The sequence below is a fragment of the Vicugna pacos genome, chromosome 19, assembly GCF_048564905.1.
Source record: "Vicugna pacos chromosome 19, VicPac4, whole genome shotgun sequence".
In the NCBI taxonomy this organism is placed as follows: Eukaryota; Metazoa; Chordata; class Mammalia; order Artiodactyla; family Camelidae; genus Vicugna; species Vicugna pacos.
This window is the reverse complement of record NC_133005.1, coordinates 4,357,080-4,375,239: the sequence shown is the minus strand read 5'-3', so window position 1 is coordinate 4,375,239 and position 18,160 is coordinate 4,357,080. Positions and strand designations below refer to the sequence as shown.

Here is an 18,160-nt window from a genome sequence, read left to right as displayed (position 1 = left end):
CAGTTCCCTCGCGTGCAGGAGGGTGGGGGCTTTGCTCTCTGCTCAAACCCTGACACCGCTTTCCAGAGAGCCCACGACTTGTCTAACACAGGCCCAAGAAGGGGAGAGCGCAGAGCCCCGGCCGCTACGGCAGAGAAGGGAAGGGTTTGGAGAGCCAGGAAGGGCGGAAAACACGAGGGCACTCACACCACCACTCTCACCACCGGAGGAGAGGCTTTCTGACACAAGCAACTTCAGGCACCCCCAGCTTTCTCCTGCTCCCAGCCCACACACCCTTCAGAAATTCTGCCCCACAACTGCCCACCCACCCACAGAGCCCTCGGGTCACAGACCCATGCTGGGCACCTGTGCTCACCAGGCCAGCCCTTCGTTTGTCAATATGACCCAACAAGCAAGGATCGCCACATATTTGAGACAAACCGAAAATAAGAGAGAGAGAGATGAGCAGATAGAACTGGCCCCAGAGGAAACAGAGGTGATTCCTGAAACTGATGAGAACTTAAAAATATTTCAATTAATAGTCTTGAGCCACTTTAAAGGGCTCTGCCTCCATAAACACACACATTGTTATAAAATAAGGATCAGGAAATGAAGAAGTATTCTTCCATTAAAAAAATCTCAAAATAAGACATTAAGTACACGGGCTGAAGGAGACAGCTGTAAGGACCAAGGAGTACACGTACCGTAAGCTGCTTCTTCTCTTGAAACTTCTGGGCCTTGAAGTTCTTGGTCCTCATGCCCTTCTCCGTGGGGTCTGAGGTGCCCGGGCTGTAGTCGGTCACTGGAAGGACAAAGAGTCATTAAAGAGTCATTAAAGAGCCGAGGACCAAAACAATGCTTCCCCGCTGCTCCCCTCCCGTAAAGAGCCCCTGTCCTGCCAAGCCCTCAAGAGGTCAGGAGGAGAAAAAGGCTTTTGTAGACATTTCTGTCTGATTAAACCTGGCAGGGAGGACTCAGGGCGGCTCTCCTCAGTCCAGAACCAGGGGATGGCTGGGAAGGAGGGAAATAAAAGGGATTACAGTTTTCAGGCCCAAGGGGCACCCCTTCCCCCAGTTTATCTCCCAAGCCCTGCAAAAGACTTCAAAAGTGAGGCCTGAGGAATAGCCTGGCTGGGACGTGGAAGCGAGATGCAGGGCTGGGCTGGCAAATGTTAAGCAATTCTCTGCCGGCCTTGCCAATTCGGAGTGTTGTTTTTCGTCCACTGGTTTTTGTTTGCTTTTCTTTTTTTCATTAGTGTTATTTTTTCTTCTGAGTTTTACTGAGATGTAACTGACACACAGCCCTGTGTGAGTTTCAGGTGCGCAGCATAGTGATCTGACTCACACACGTCATGATGTTTAGTGAACATCCATCATCTCACAGAGATAGAAAATGAAAGAAATAGAAGAAAATTATTTTCTTTGTGATGAGAACTCTCAGATTTACTGTTTTAAGATCCCTGGAGGGGTGCAACTCACCCAAGCTGGGCCGGCTGCCGAACAGCCCATTTCCGCCCTCGGTGACGCTGCTCAGAAAGTGGTCGCTGAAATTCACCGCCTTGTTTAGGTAAAGGTTCTGGCCAAGGGAAAAGTTCAAGCACCACGAATGAGGAGGCTGCCGCGCCCCAGCAGAAAGAACCATCTCCCTGCTAACCTGCCCCTCTTTTGTTCATGACAGCTCTGTCTACCCAGACAGCCAAGCCTGAAGCCCGGCCATCCTTCCGGACACCTCCCTCACCTCACCGCGATGTTCTGTCCATTTTGCCTTTTAAACCGCTCCTCTGCCTGATCCCTCTTCTCACACCGAGATCCTGCAACAGCCTCCCAGGAGGTTCCTGCCAGCCCGCCTTCCATGTGACCATCCCAGCACCTCTATATGATGTGTAAGTAACTGTGTCCTTCCCCAGCTTAACACCCTTCCGTGTCTTGGAATTAGGGTGGCCTGCCGGAGAGGCTCAGGCTGCAGAGTTTGAATCCTGGTTCTGGCACTTACTAGCTTAGGGACCTTGGAAGAAGCAAGTTGTTTGACTTCTCTGAGTCTCATTTTCCTCATCTGTAATGTGGGAATATTATGACCTACTTCAAAGAGATGTTGTGAAAGTAAACCGAGGTCAAGTAGGTGTCTGTAAAATGAGGACAGATGCCACTCGGGCCAGACCCGGACTCCTGTATCCCCTGCACCGATTCCAGAGCACGGCTTCCTGCATGGTCCTGCCACAGGGAACCACCTGCTGCTTTACTCGAACATGCAGGCTAAGGAAAAACACACACCGAACCTGGGGACACTTCCTTCACCTGCACTTGACACACGCAGATGCTCTGGGTGCCCACCCAGCTCCCCTGAACCCATCAGCCTCCCCTGGGATAGGGGCTGACCCTCTTCTCCGGCCGCCCTCAGTAGATGGGTGCGGACTTGCCCATGAGGTTATACCCTGCAGCCCCCTGCCCCAAGGGGACAACTGTGTGGTGTGCATCACCCTTCAGAGCTCCTTGTGGACCAGGCGAAAGCTCAGCTTTACTTACAACCACCTGTCACTCAGCCCCTCCCTGCCTTGTCCCACATCCCTCAGGCCCGTCTCCTGAAGCACCTCCCTGGCCCAAGCGCTGCTCCAGCCACATGACCAAAAACATAGCACTGAGTGCTTCGTGGTCCTGTGCACTTTCCCACGGGACACTCCCAGCCTTCCTCCAAGTCCAGCAGGGCCCAGGTGTCTATCCCTGTCTCAGAGACGCCATTAGCACCCCGCCGGGTCACCAGCAGGACCCAGCTCCCCTACTTCTCCTTGCCTTCTTCACTCATCTTCTCAGTCCGTTAATTCTTCTTCTGTATGTTGTGACTTCTTGTCCAATGAAACTAAAGCTGCCAATTTTCAACCAATTAATGTTTGTCACACACCTACCAGCTCTGTGGCAATGTTCCTGTCACCAAATAAGAGGGCAGATCAAGAGAGACATGGCCACAAAGTTTTGTTTATTTATAGGCAAAGAGGTCAAAGGACATATCAGCAAACATTTCTGTCAGCCTTTTGCCTACATTCGGACTTCAGTGAGTTATAAATATGCCTGAGAACCACAGGAGATCAGTGGGGTGGGTGATAATTCCCGTTCTGACTACATCCTTGTGTGCCTGGAGGGCTGGCTTCACCGAGGGTTAGCTCAGTTACCAGATTCTATGGAACGGCTGGCATACAGTTAAGTTTCCTAATATCTGAAACTCTTCCTTTCAAATATTTCAATAAATTATGATCTACAATTTCAATAAATTGAAATTCATTTCAATAAATTATGAGCTATGATTTCAATTCTCAAGTGAATACCTTCTGACAGTTTTACTCACCTTGTTTGAGACTTGGATATAATTCAGCCTGATGCTAACTTCATAGCCATCCTCATGGACAGTGGCAGAGATCAGCTTTTAAAAAAGTGTTAGAGAGAATTCACAACCGTGGGTGTAGGACTCAGTGCTCTGAGCCACAGCCAAGAAATTTAATCAAATATTTAATTAACACAAAAGCTGGCAGGAAAAAAGAAACAAAAACTAGATGAAATAGAACACAGATAGCAAAATGGCAGACACAAATCCAGCCACATCTACAATTCCATGAACTATAAATGAACTAAATTAATACGCCAAGCAAAGCGCAGAGATTGCCAGATAAAAAAGCAGGATCCAAATTTATACTCTCTACGGGAGACACACTTTAAGATTAATCAAGCCACATGGCAGGATGTCATCACCTGGAAAAAGGTGGGGGTCGGGGGAAGCCTTGGCAACAAGGGCCAAGTATTCAGGTGAGCAGCTGTCTCTGTAAGTAGCATAAGGAATTTAAATCAATGAGGGTCAGTAAGTGCTTTAAGGATCAGATAGCAAATATTTCAGGTTCCACGGGCCAAAGGGTCCTTGCCATTGTAGCACAAAAACAGGTGCAGACAGTAAGTAAATGGATGCGTGCAGCTGGGGTCCAGTAAAACCTGATTTCCAAGACTGGGTGGCAGGCCAGACTCGCCCCCCAGGTTACGGTTTGTAGATCCCTCGATTAGGCCAAAGAAATATTAAACCACCAAAACAGACAATCAAAGGAAACTGAGCAGTTCCTGACAATGGCAGTTTCAGCGCTGGCCTGCGTGGTGGCAGAGGAGTGGATGGGCTGCCTTCCAAAGGTTCTTTCTGGCCTCATGACAGAGGAAAAGGTCTCCTCACAGATGTGTCTCTTATAAGAGCAGTGTCCTCAGGGTCTGACAGATGGGCTTCAAATCCCTAATCCCCCAGGACCCAGGGTGCAGTCCCGGGCAGGCCACCAGATCTCTCTGAGCCAGTTTTCCTGGGTGTCAAACAGGGCTCGTTCTGATTGTCTGCTGTGGTGTAAAAGCCTCCCAGCTCAGTGGCATCCAGTAACCACCACTGTGTATGTTCACGTGTTCCGACCGGCACAGCAGGGTCAGCGGACGTCTGAGGCCTCCACTGGAAGGACTCAGATGGCTGGAGGAGGCTGCCTGTTTGGGGGCTGGGGTGACCTAGAGTTTCATCACTCATCTGCCTGGCTCCGGAGCCCAGAGGACTCGAGGACTGGGTTCAGCTGGGGCTCGGACAAGTGCCCCTTTGTGTGGCCACTGCATGTAGCCTGGGCTCCAAGGAATGCTGGAGGTAAGCATGCTATGCAAGAGGAAGCCACGTGGCCTGCACGGCCACATCTCGCGGGTCCCACAGCATCACTTCCGCCAGAGTCTGTTAGTCCAACAGTCAAAGGCCCACCCGGGCTTAAGCTGAGGGGACACAGACTCTGCCCTTTGAGGGGAAGGCTCCTGGAGCATTTGTGGGTGTGTTTGTAGAACTCCCACAGAGGTGACACTTCTGTCTTGCAGGTTTGTTAGAAATACTAGAGATGATGGACACGACGCAGATCCTGAGGGCACGGTGAACTGGTAACTCTGATGACTGCTAGTGCTGTTAATACAGGGGAGGATTTAGGCACAGTGTGGCTGAACTAAACTGTTCTCCTAGCTCTGACCATCAGTCCCACAGCATGTGCCACCTAACAGCACGAGATGTTCAGTGTGCCGTCTTAGGTCAGGTGCCCAGGAGCAGCCCCTGAGACAAGACGCACACGCAAGTGATTAATTCAGGCCACGCCCGCGGGGAGGACAGTGAGGAAGCGTGGAAAGCAGGGCTGGAAAAAGAAAGGAGGCCAGCGGTGGGGAGGGTACAGCCCAGGGGCAGAGCACGTGCTTAGCATGCACGAGGTCCCGGGTTCAGTCCCCAGTCCCCCCGTTAATAAATAAATAAATAAATAAACCTAATGACCCCCCCCCCAAATTAAATGAAAAAGAAAGGTGGCAAGCAAAGTGCAGTTTCAGGAAAGTCCATGAAGGAAGCTCAGCCTGATCCCACGGGACATCCTGGAGCAGAAGCTCTGCTCAGAGTCCACCCACCTTTCCCATCCTGGGTTCTGCAATCAAGGCCCGGAATTCAGGGTTGTTCTGAGCGTAGGACCGGAGGTGAGCGGCGATGTGGTCCACTTGTTTGCGCCAGTAGCCTGAAGGAGGAGAGAAACCGCGGGCATGGATCAATCCCTCTGAGGCTGAGGGCGCTCGCAGAGAGCTAGCTTTTCTTTGTTAAACTTCGTGACAGTTTGTCCTTAACTGAACCTCGACCATGTACTGGAATAAGCTCCATTTTTGTTCCCAGCTTTTTCTTCTGCACATGATTAATCACAGAATGTTACAGAATTCCAAAGGAACATATTTGGTCTTTTTCTTTTTATTCTTTAAAAATTAACCATACTGAGAAAGAACTTAATAAAAATATTTTATTTTTTATAATATTTTAATTGTACAGTTTGGGATTTGGCAAGTGTATACATTCTAATCAATACGCAGAATGTTTCCATCACTCCAAAAGATTCCCTGTGCCCTCTTTCCATCTGCACAGGGTTTAAAATAATTTGAATTCGCTGCCACCATATAAGACTCGAGGGATTTCACACGAGTCTGGCTCCTCACGTGCCGGGGCGGGGGAGACACAGCATGCTGGGCCCGCCCTTTTGCACAGGCTCGGCTGCCCGCTTCACGCAGCACACGGGCCCTCCGGCCGGTCACCACCCCTGCAGGCCCAGCTGCCCGCCTTGACCTTCTGGCTCGGCCCCATGGTCACTTGAGTCTGCACACCTGCATTGGGTCCCACCTCATCATTTCACCAATGGAGACACTAAAGCTGAGAGCAGTCAGGTGGCTCTTGCAAGGTCACCCAGCATGGCTTAGTGGAAAGAGCACATGATTTGGAGTTCAGACAAGCCTGCACTGAAACCCTAAACTCATCATTTACTGACTTGGTGAACTTCAGCAGATATTTAAATCTTCCTAAGACTTACTTTCCTTCCCTATAAAATGGGACTGATGCCTCTCACTTCATACGTTACTGTGACACCAAGTAAGAGAACCTCACTGTCTTAGTTTGCGTTCTGCTGACAGCACACCCTGAGACTTAGGACGGTGCTTTCTTGTGAAGGTGACCCTGGGAAGCACAAGTGACGGAGTGGAAACAGCAGGACAGGGAAGGGAGGGAAGCCAGTTAAGAACGTCTTAAAAGCTGGGGCAACACGCGGCAGCAGGGGCAGCCTGCTGGGGACCTCTGAGGAACCAGGCAGAACATGCCTCAGGCTTGTCCACTGGACACAGGACTGGTACCACACTCACGCCTGGAAGAGCTCAGACTTGGATGGGGTCTGACTCCCAGCTGGGAAGTCCAGTGGGGAAGGGAAGAGCTGGGACGGACCAACTTCCAGCACAGCACCTGGGGCGCTCAGTGGATCCGATCCCCAGGGAGAGAATAAAATAAACAAACATTTAAAGTGTCTGGAAATGGTTCTAAGGACATACAGCAAATAAAAGAACGTATAATGAAGAAATTGTGCTAAAACTCAGAACAGCGAGACTGTGGTATTTGAACCATGGCCCACTCCCTCCCTCTTCCCGCTCAGCGGAAATGATGAGAACGTCATTCCACGTGGTGCAGCCTCAAACACAGGGCTCCCTCTCCTCCCGCTCCCAGCTGGAGAGCTACGGGATCTTCCCAGGAGGAACAGGATCTCAGTGTTTCTCATCCTGCCCGCAATCACCTACTGCAGAGACCAAGTTCTGGGCACGTGCAGTCAAGAGCAGGGGCTCCCTTTTTCTGCCAGGCCACCACTCAGGGGGTGGAGCTCTGCACTGGCTCTAGTACACTGAGAATACGAGTCCAGATCACCCCTGTCCTGGCTTATTTGGGAAGCGGAGGTCCCACACTAGAAGACGCAGCTCAAGAAGACCAGGAGTAACACCTGCACCTCCTCCCCTGAATGATCAGCTCAGAAGCAGAGGTCTTACTCTCAGAGGAACACACCATTGTCTCCACCCCGATCCAGAGCACTGGCTCAGAAGTTTTGCATAAAGGAAAGTAAGACAGAGTGCTCTCAATCTCCATAGGAACTTAACTCCATTTGCAAGAGTGTGGGGAAGTTCAAGCCTAAGGATAAACAATGAATGATGTGGTAAAAAAAAATCAATTAAAAGAAGAATAGACATGGCTGAGCAGTTTACCAGAGAACCACGCAAACAGACAGCTAAGAAGAGCTCTCCTGAAGTCTGAAGAAGATCGCAAACACTGACCTCAAAACTATCCCTGTAAAGAGTCTCAGATTTGACTGGATCAGTCTGTAGGACAACTTCTGCCCCCAGCGCATGGATGAAATAATAAAGCAATCAGCCAGCACTAAGCGGAACTGAACGGCTGGGTACGGTCAGGGAATGAGACGGTCAAAGGGAGCCTCGCCAAAACCACTGTCAGCCTGGGACAACGGGGTGCATGACCAAGGCTTCCTCCTCCAAGGAGCGACATCAGAGGCTTCCCACTGTGGGGCGAAACAGGGTTCATGAGAACCATCCAGCTGATCCCTAAACAGGCAGCCCAGCAAAGAACAGAAACAAGCCTGGAGGGAGGGCAGTATCCAGAGTTGCTACAATATATTTTTTTAGATGTCCGGTTTCCAACAAAAAATTAAGAGACATGCAAAAAATCCCCAAAAACTCTGATATATCCACAGGGGATAAAAGCAGGTAACAGAAGCTGTGAGAGTATGTTAGAGATATAACAACTTCAAAGCAAAGCAGTTTTAGCACAATTTCTTCATCACATGTTCATTGTAAGTTGTAAACATATCCAGAGAATTAAATAAAACTCCGCATGAAGAAAGCGGTACCTTGTGAAATACACAATATCGATAAACACACAGAAATTATACGTAACGGGAACCAAACAGAATTGTGTAGCATAAAAGGACAATAATTGAAATTAAAAATTCACTAGAGAGGCTCAAAAGTAAATTTGAACTGGCAGAGGAAAGAATTAGCAAATTCAAAACAGGTCAACAGATACTGTGCAATGCAAAGAAGAGAGAAAAAAAAGAAGAAAAATGAACTGAACCTAAGAATCCCGCAGGAAACTATCAGGCAAAGCAATATATGCATAAAGAGAATCCCAGGAGCAGGGACAGAGCGAAAGGCAGAAGGAATATTTGAACAAACAATGGCCCCAAACTTCCCAAATTTGGTGAAAGGCATGAACTTATACATCCAGGAAGCTCAACAAACAAAAGACCCACACCAAGACACAATTTCAAAAGACAAAAACAAAGAGAGAATCTTGAGAACAGCAAGAGAAGTGACTCATCACGCACAAGGGATCCACAACAGATTAACAGTGGATTTCTCACCAGAAATCATGAGGCCAGAAGACAGTGGGACAACATATCCAAAGAGGGTGTGGGGGAGCCCTGTGCAACAAGAATCCTATTCCCAGAAGAGCTATCTTTCAGCAAAATGAAGACATTACCAGATTTTAAAAAACTGAGAGAAGTCATGGCTAGCAGATCCACCTTATAAGAAACACTGAAGACAGTTCTACAGGCTCAGAGCAAATGACCCCAGACGGTCATGTCAATCCAGACACACAAAAAACCAAGGAGCACTGATAAAGTAGCTACGTAATTATAAACGGTATTGTAAACGCATATTTCTTTTCCTTCCTTAACGAATATAAAAAGAAATTGCATAAAATAATACATAATTGTAGTACTTGGCCTATAACATACAGAAATGTAATATATTGGCCAATAACAGCACAAAGGCGGTGAATGGGAGCAGAGATTTATTGGGCGAAGGAAATGACTCCAGATGGCAACTCAAATCCACAGGAGTAAATGAAAAGAACTAGAAATGGGAAGAAAGAAGGCTAATATTTTTTAAAAAGCCATAAATATATAATACAGTTGACCCCTGAACAACATAGGCGTTAGGGGAAATGAGCCTCCATGCAGCTGAATACCCATGTATAACTTTACAGTTGGCCTCCATCCATGGTTCTGCATCTGTGGATGCCACCCACCGTGCACTGTGTAGTACTGTAGTACATACTCGGTGAAAAAAAATATGTGTATTAATGGACCCACATAGTTCAAACCCATGTTGTTCAAAGGTCAACTGCAATTCTTTCTTTTTTAAAAGAAATGAGGTTATATAAACTAATACATTTAAGAGTGTTTTGTTGGGTTTGAAACATACACAGACATAATACATATCGGTAGCCACTATTCTTATATATACTGATAAAACCAGGAAGAAAGAATAGAGCTGTATAAGGGTAGCTTCTCCATATCTCATCGGAATTAAGTTACTATAAATCTGAAACATATTCTGCTAAGATGTATAAGGTAAGCCCTAGAGCAACCACTAAGGCAATAACTCAAAATATGTACGGGAAAAAAATCACTGAACATTAAAATGTTACATTAGAAAATACGCAACACAGAAGAAAGCAGTACAGGAGGACCAGAGGAACAGAAAGACACAAACATCTAGGAAAGAACAAGCAAAATGGAAGGCATAAATCCAACTTCATCAATAATAACACATTAAGTGTGAATGAATTAAATAACCCAGTCAAAAAAACAGAGACTGTCAGACCAGAGAAAAAACAAGACCCAATTATATACTATGTACAGAAGACACACTCTAGATTCAAAGGTACAGACTAAAAGTAAAAACGATGGACATACATGTATCATGCAAGCAGCAGCCATAAGAAAGCTGGAATGGCTATACTCATACCAGACAAAATAGATTTTAAGACCAAATAAAATGTTGCTAGATAAAAAGAGGGACATTTTATAATGATAAAAGGGTATCAGGGAGGTATAACAATTGTAAGTATACACCTAACAACAGATCATCAAAACACTTGAAGCAAAAACGGATGGAAATGATGGGAGAAGCAGACAGTTCGGCAATAATGGTTGGACACCCTAATACTCCATTTTCAGTATGGGTAGAACAACCAGGCAGAAGGTCAACAAGGAGGAGAACACATGAACAGCATTCCAAACCAGCTGGACCTACGGGACGTCTACAGAACATTTTACCCCCAAACAGCAGAACACAGATTCTTCTCAAGGGCACATGGAATATTCTCCAAGACAGACCGTGTGTTAGGCCGTGTCAAGTCTCAATGAAAAGGGTTTTAAAAGGATTAAAATCGTACAAAGCGTGTCTCTGATCCCAATAGAAGGAAATTAGAAATTAGTAACAGACAGAACTTGGGGGAACTCACAAATATTTGGAAATTAAATAACTCTTAAACAACCAATGGGTCAAAGAAGAAACCACAAGGGAAATTGCTGAAAGAAAATGAAGCTACAACACACTAAAATGTACGGGATGCAGTGAGACCAGTGCTCACAGGGAAATTTATAGTTGTGAATGCCTATGTTAAAAAAGACGAAAGATCTCAAATCAAGATCTGAACCTTTGATCTTAAGAAACTAGAAAAAGAGCAAGCTCAACCTAGAGCAAGAGGAAAGAAGGAAATAATGACGATTAGAGTGGAAATTAATGAAAGACAGAACAGAAAAACAGTAGGAAAAATGAAAATCCAAAGTTGGTTCTTTAAAAATTAACAAACCTTTATCTAGACTCACAAGAAGAAATGACTCAAATTGCTAGAATCAGAAATTAGACAGGGAATATTACCACCCACCTTACTGAAATAAAAAGGATTATTAAGGAATCCTGTGAATAATTATACACTAATAAATTAAATAACTCAGACAAAATGATGCTCAGCATCATTAGTCATCAAGAAAATGCTAATCAAACCCATAATGAGATCCCATGCTACACTCACTAGGATGGTTATAATGAGAAAGTCAGATCGGATGGTTATAATGGAAAAGTGTTAACAAGGATATGGAGAAATCTGTACCCTTGTGCACAGCTGATCAGAATGTAAAACAGTGCAGCCACTTTGGAAAGCAGTCTGGAAGTTCCTCAAAAAGTTACACACAATGTTACCATTTGACTCAGCAACAGCATTCCTATGTACACACCCAAGAGAAATAAAAACATTATACCACAGAAAAATTTCTACATGAATGTTGAGAGCGGCATTATTCCTAACAGTCAAAAAGTGGACACAACTCAAACATCCATTACTGATGAACAGATAAACAGATGTCCTATATCCATACAACAGAATATCACTCAGTATAAAAAAAAAAAATGAAGTACTGAAAACATGCTACATGAACAAAGCTTGAAAGCATTACACTAAGTGCAAGAAGCCAGGCGCACAAGACCACATGTTATGTGCTCCCACTTGTACGCCCAGAATAAGCAAGTCCGCGAAGACAGAAGGCAGGTGAGTGGTTACTAAGCACTTGGGAGGGAGATGCAAAGAGTGGTACTTAAAGCATATGGAGTTTACTTTGGGGTGATGAAAGTGTTCTGGAAATAGAGAGTGGTGATGATTGTATAGGATCGCTCGTGTACCAGATGCCACTGGATTGCACACTTTAAAAGGGTTAAGATGGTGAACTTTATGTTATGTGAATCTGACAACAATGAAAAAAGAGATAACGGCAGACTGTGTAACAACCCAGACTCACAGCGTTTCTACATTCACAGCAGGAATCCTTACGCGCTATTTGATTTACAAACTAGATCTGAGGCTATGAGTCAAAACACGCTAAAAGCTTAAGGAAGTGCTATTATTCATACTAGCAAAAACTACGGAGGAAAAAGAAAATTAAAGGCATCTATTTCTTGTCCATAAAAGTGAAATCAAAAGGAGAGGAAAAAAAATGAAATTTTCTTTCAGAGAGAGAGTGGGTCCGCTCCTGAGAAGAGGGGGTGTCTCACCTCGTCCTGGGCTGACGGCCGTGAGGAGAGGTTTGTGGTCACTCATTTTCTCCTGCCTCTGCTTTTGGGAAGTCATTTCCAGCTCCTTCTTGGCTAGAAGCGTCCCAGATGGGTAGAACAGGCCGGTGGTCTGTGTGCCTGTATCCTTCTTGGTCCCAGCATCCAGTTTGGGCGAAGGAACATTTAGGGGCTGCCAGGCAGATCGAGGCTATGAGCAAGGCAGAAAACATAAAATAATAATAAAATAACATAATATAATTAGTTCTCCATTTTACTCACTGAAAACAGCTCTAATCAGAAGTAAAAGGATCTCCAAAAAGCTATACTTTCAACTAAAGAGGGGTTTTCAGCCCTGGCTTCATCCTCCTGGCTAGTTTTTCCCGGCCACTCCCAGCCTGATCCATGAAGCCAGCCCCACCTCCTCGTCCACGGACTATCTCAGATTCACAAACCCACAAACCGACTGCTGGTCCCTGTCCTACCGCCTGAGGCTAGGAAGAAATCTACGCTCTCAGCTCTACAGTCCAGCGGAACATAGACTTTACTCTCCATCCACACTCAACCACTGGGCACCAACATTTTCTGAGACACTCTCCTGCACCTGGGCCCGGGGACCTGAGAGGACCTCCATGGGAGGTGGTGTATGTTGTGCACAGCACAACAGCACTGCATCTAAAGGCATAACATCGACATGGCGGACATCATATATTTGTGCATTTATTACAATACTTCTGGTAGATGGATGAAAATGTCTAACAAAATTAGTATATTACAATCAATTTCCAACAGATGGCGGGAAAAACACCTTGTCTCATTTGCACGAAGGGGCCACCTGGGCTATTGGCAGTCAGCCCCAAGATCTGTTAAGCCTTTCCATCTGGGTTAAGGTGTCAACTCCCTAAAAATGAATGTAAAGTTGCTGCATGCACGTGCATTCTCTCTAACAATTATCAATCTTTAGATTCTTCTAATGAAGGAATAAGAAGAAACCTGAAAATGCCTTTCTGTAGCTTAGAGAAATTCATAAAAGGCTAACACGAAGCTGGTTAGAGATTAAGTCCTTCTAAAAATAATCTTGGGAGTCCTACTGTACAGCACAGGGAACCAAATTCAATGGCTTGTAGTAACTTACAATGAAAAAGAATATATATATATATTTATACGTACAACTGAAACACTATGCTGTATACCAGAAACTACTACGATATTGAAAATCAACTATACTTTAATTTTTTAAAATGGGAAAGAAGAAAAATTTAAAAATAATTAAAATAACCTTGGGACATTCTTCTCAACTATCCCCAGTTGCTAAGAATGGTCATATACCCGATGTAAGTTTCCTAAAATGGAAAGGAGAAGGGGGACGTTCTCAGTGAGCGACAGAAGAAATTGAAGGGATGAGAAGTACACCTGTCCCGCGTATTTTAAATCTTCCTAACGACGTTACACCTGCTTCCTTGCAAATGCAGTTAGTCCTCGATTACTGTAGATAATGCATATTTACATCTTTGAATCCTGGGGAAATCACTCGAGTGTTTAAAACCCAAATGGGTTGAAGTTATTTAACCCCAAGCCGGAAGTCCCTGTGGAAGGTCTCCATGTGGTGGCTTTCTCCCCCTGGGTTGGTTCACAGGGCAGAGGACACGAATCCAGAGTCACAGCCGCTTCCTGGGCACCCGTTCTCACCACCGCGGAGGCCTCACCTCGGCGAAGGCGCCGGGTTCTCTGGCAGCTGGAGTTGCGCTGCTCTCCATGCTGAGTCTGGCCAAGGACTTCACATAAATCCCGCAGGAGCCACAGAATCGGGCAGACGGGTGGTTGCTGGCCCCACAGTTAGAGCAGACAGAGTAGCCAGCGGGAGCGCCAGGCTGGAGGACAGAAAACATTTTTATGTTTTCATGAATATTAGAGACACAACTTTCCCGTGCAAGTGATTCCCATATCATACAGTCTGCGGCCATCAAAAGATTTTAAAGGCCCTCAAAAGAGGGCCTTTACCCTCTGACCCTGCAATTCTGCCTTCTGGAATTTATCCGACAGATGGACAAATACACAAAGAAGTATATTCAAGACCACGCCCTGCAGGATTGTGGTTTTACAAAAAATAACTGGAAACAGCCTAAAGGCCCAGCACTAGCGGATGGCCTAGACACACCGCGGTACGCACAGACAGTGGGGTATCGTGAGGCCACTGAAAAGAATGAGGAGGTTACTAACAAGGTGCATTGCCAGGTGAAAAGAACTGGGTCAGTGTCCATACTAAACTACCAGTTTACCTATTAATGCATCGAATGGCCGAAAGAAGACCTCAGCAAGTGGTACCAGGGATGACTTCTGGGGGAAGGGGCTGTGGGACTAGGATGGGCAGGGAGACTAACCCTTCACACAAAACCTTCTGCTTATTTACATGTGACACTTATTCAGATAAATAACTCTGAGTGTCTTATTAAAAAGGTAAGCAGGTAATTCGTAAAAGAAGAAATACCAAATAGTCATTAAATAAGTAAAAAGGTATAACCTCATAGAAATGCAAATTAACACAATGAGAGACCTCGATTTTTTTTTAATTGAAGTATAGTTGATTTACAATAATTCAGGTATACAGCAAAGTGATTCAGTTACCTATATATGTGTATATATGTATATGTATATAGAGACATATATTCTTTTTTAGATTCTTTTCCATTATAGGTTATCACAAGATATTGTATTGAATATCGTTGCCCGTGCTCTACAGAAGAAACTTGTTGTTTACCTATTTTATATATAGTAGTTAGAATCTACAAATCCAGAACTCCCAATTTATCCCTTCCCACCCGCTTCTTCTGTATACTTTAAATCATCTCTAGATCACTTATAGTAGCCAGTGCACTGTAAATGCTATGTAAATAGTTGGCCATGGGCAGCAAATTCAAGTTTTACCTTTTGGAATTTCCTGGAACTATTATTTCCAGAATATTTTCAGTCCACAGTTGGTTGAATCCACTGATGTGGAACCTGCAGATACAGACTGTACAGCAAGCAAGGCAGCTTTTCTTTTTTAATTGAAGTAGAGTTGATTTATAATGTTGTGCTAGTTTCTGGTGTACAGCATAGTGATTCAGTTACATATATATTCTTTTTCGTATTTCTTTTCCATTACAGGTTACTACAAGCTATTGAATGTAGTTCCCTGTGCTGTACGGTAGGTTCTTGTTTATTTTATATATAGTAGTGTGTATCTGTTCATCCCAAATTCCCAACTTATTCCTACCTCCCTTTCCCCCAAAGTAATCATCAGTTTGTTTTCTACATCTGTGAGTCTGTTTCTGTTTTGTAAATAAGTTTGTTTGTGTCGTATTTTAGATTCCACATATGAGTGATATCATATGGTGTTTGTCTTTTTCTGTCTGGCTTACTTCATTTAGTATGACAATCTCTAGGTCCATCCATGTTGTTGCAAATGGCATTGTTGCATTCCTTTTTTATGGCTGAGTAGTATTTCGTGTGTGTGTGTGTGTGTGTGTGTGTGTGTGTGTGTGTGTGTATACACTATATTACATATATATATGTATATATATATAACGTGTTCTTTATCCATTCATCTGTTGATGGATATTTGACCTTCTCAATTTAAAAGAACTAATTTATCTCTCTCTCCAGATTCTTACATAAATAGGTGCTAGTACCCAGTCCCAAGAAGTGATTTCTGCAAGGCTGTGGCAGAGGAGGAGCCTGGCTCTGGGGTGGCCAGGAGGCACAAAGAAGCTGTTTTAAAAACACCGACTGTGGCTCACACCAATCGCAGAAGCAAGCTTCCCGGCGACTCCGGCAACCACGTTTCGAGCAGGAAATGGTCTCCGTCCGAGTGGGCAGGGGAGGAGCTCCCCTGCTCAGCAGGTGGACTGGTGAACACACCGCATGTGCAGGCAGGTCAGCCCCACGTTCTCCATCCCCCTCCCAATTGGGAAAGAAGAAAGCCCCCAAGCAGTGCAAGGACAAAAGGTATTTTTGCCCCAAAGAGTAAAACTATGATGAGCTTCACCAGTTAAGAAATTAGTACAAGTTAGTACATGCGCTCCACGGGAAGTCAGTGAAACTGGTGCCTCACACAGCTGGATGCCCCAGGACCTTTAACACCAAAGGCAGCATGCCCACTGCTGTTCACTGCAACAGGATTAGCAGAGAAAGTGAGGTTCAGCCTCTCTCCTTTGGAGTCTGGTTTCGATCTAGAAATGTGAATTTACTTTCCACTCCTGACCCATGAGAAGAATTATGTTATTTGGGGGGAGGGAGATGGGGCTGTTTTGTGAGGGTTTCCGAGACTTTGTCAGGTAGCCCTGGATTAGAATCTTTGTTCCTTGCTACTAACTCGCTGTTGCCTAGGAAGAGGTTTTCCCATCAAACCCGCGGGGATGACAGTCCTGATCACCCACTCGGTGCAGGCGCTGTTTTGAGCACCGCCCCGGGACCCCCACATCCTGTGTTACAGAGGAGGGAACCTGAAGCACCCAGAAGGGGAGACCCCAGGTTGAACCCAGACCATCCGGCTCGGAAGCCTGGCTTTTACCCACGACTCCATGCAGCCTCTTCACTACAACAGCTTCCTCACGGCGGGGATGTCTGCGGGGGGACTTCGGACAGTTAACTGCAGTGAGGCACATAGGGGTGCTCAGCACAGGGAGGGCTCCTGCCCTCCTCACCGTACTTGCCACCAGATCCTCATTTCTTTAAGGGAAAGGACTAGCATTTCACATTTCCCCTCACTAGCTCAGCCCCGTGGCCTTGGCACCATGGGGGTCATTCAAGTAGTTACCTGTCAATCAACTAATCAGTGAGTAATTGATTCAGTTGATAACTGAGTATGTGAATATCTCAGTATTTTTCTCTCTCTTTCAACAAGAAGACTATCCTACAATTACATCAAATTTGCTTTGGGAAGAGATGCATTTTCTTACTAAATGTGTCAGCTCCTTAGTCTCAGAAACATATGTTATGTAACAGAAATAACCCTTTTAAAAACATACAGATTTTCCTCCTGGTGATAATGGAGTAAGGCCATACCAAACGGCTCATCCAGAGAAACACCTATAACATCTTCTCATGGTATGTGAAGGCACTGGAGAATGAACAGAAGCAGACGGACTCTTGTAGCAAGTCCACGCACGGAGGAGGGCGGTTATACAAAGTCAGTGCGCATCTTCATGGCTTTTCGCCCGGGGCTAAGGGCGGTCCATGCAGTGCCAGTGAAGTGGTGCGTAAAGGGCAGTATTTCTGGCTAGGACAATCAGAAAACTGCAGCTAGGGGATGTTTGGTTACTGAGGAGATGGGGCATGCCCAGAAAGACAGTGAAAGAGAGGGGGATCCCCAAATTCTGTGTATTCACATCTCTTATGGACCCCTGAATGACACACGCACGGAACACTCGAAGCAGCTCAGCCAAAGGCAAAGTATCTCAGCAGAGACCAGGCTTTCCGCTCCCCTCCCCTCTAAACCATGCGGTTCTCTTGGCTTTTAGTTTTAGGATGTTGAGGAATTTTCGACTGAATCCTGGCATCACACACGTTAGACTGTGGTGCTCCTGGATTCTGTGACCGTTCTCTGATGAGTGCTGGGGTTTTGCTGTTGTTTGTTTTGCTTTACGTTACTTTAGCAGGTCACAGTAAACATGCCTGGTTTGGAGGACGCACTACCTGGAATGAACTAGGACGAACGCCTCTCAAAAGACAAGAAGGTCAACTGAACCCAACTCCAGGAGGAATCTGCGGCCGGAACTAGCAACCAGAATGTTACAGCATCCATTCTTCCCAGAATGAACAAAAAGATGGGCAATCTCAGCAGCAATTCGAGAGATGTGAACATGGAATCCAAGAAGAATAGCGCAAGGTGAGTAGAGCCCCCCAAAATCATTAAATCATGGCTAAACAATTCCCAAATTTGATTAAAGACAGAAGTTTACAGTTAAAAGATGCTCAGT

The 18,160-nt window shown here is 45.5% G+C and overlaps 1 protein-coding gene across 12 annotated transcripts in view; it reads right to left on the bottom strand.

Moving 5' to 3' along the window:
• The window catches only part of DZANK1 (double zinc ribbon and ankyrin repeat domains 1), a 70,135-nt gene that overhangs the window by 13,399 nt on the left and 38,576 nt on the right, over positions 1–18,160 (bottom strand). For 10 of the 12 annotated variants that reach the window (XM_072943743.1, XM_072943740.1, XM_072943732.1 and 7 more), the window contains 6 exons: positions 13,907–14,071; positions 12,204–12,411; positions 5,409–5,512; positions 3,316–3,390; positions 1,458–1,554; positions 684–781 (listed from right to left, as the gene is read on the bottom strand). In XM_072943743.1, the coding sequence (XP_072799844.1) occupies positions 684–781; positions 1,458–1,554; positions 3,316–3,390; positions 5,409–5,512; positions 12,204–12,411; positions 13,907–14,071 (747 nt within the window). The remainder of the gene's footprint in view (positions 1–683; positions 782–1,457; positions 1,555–3,315; positions 3,391–5,408; positions 5,513–12,203; positions 12,412–13,906; positions 14,072–18,160) is intronic. The other 2 variants (XM_072943737.1, XM_072943738.1) reach the window with 1 other exon arrangement.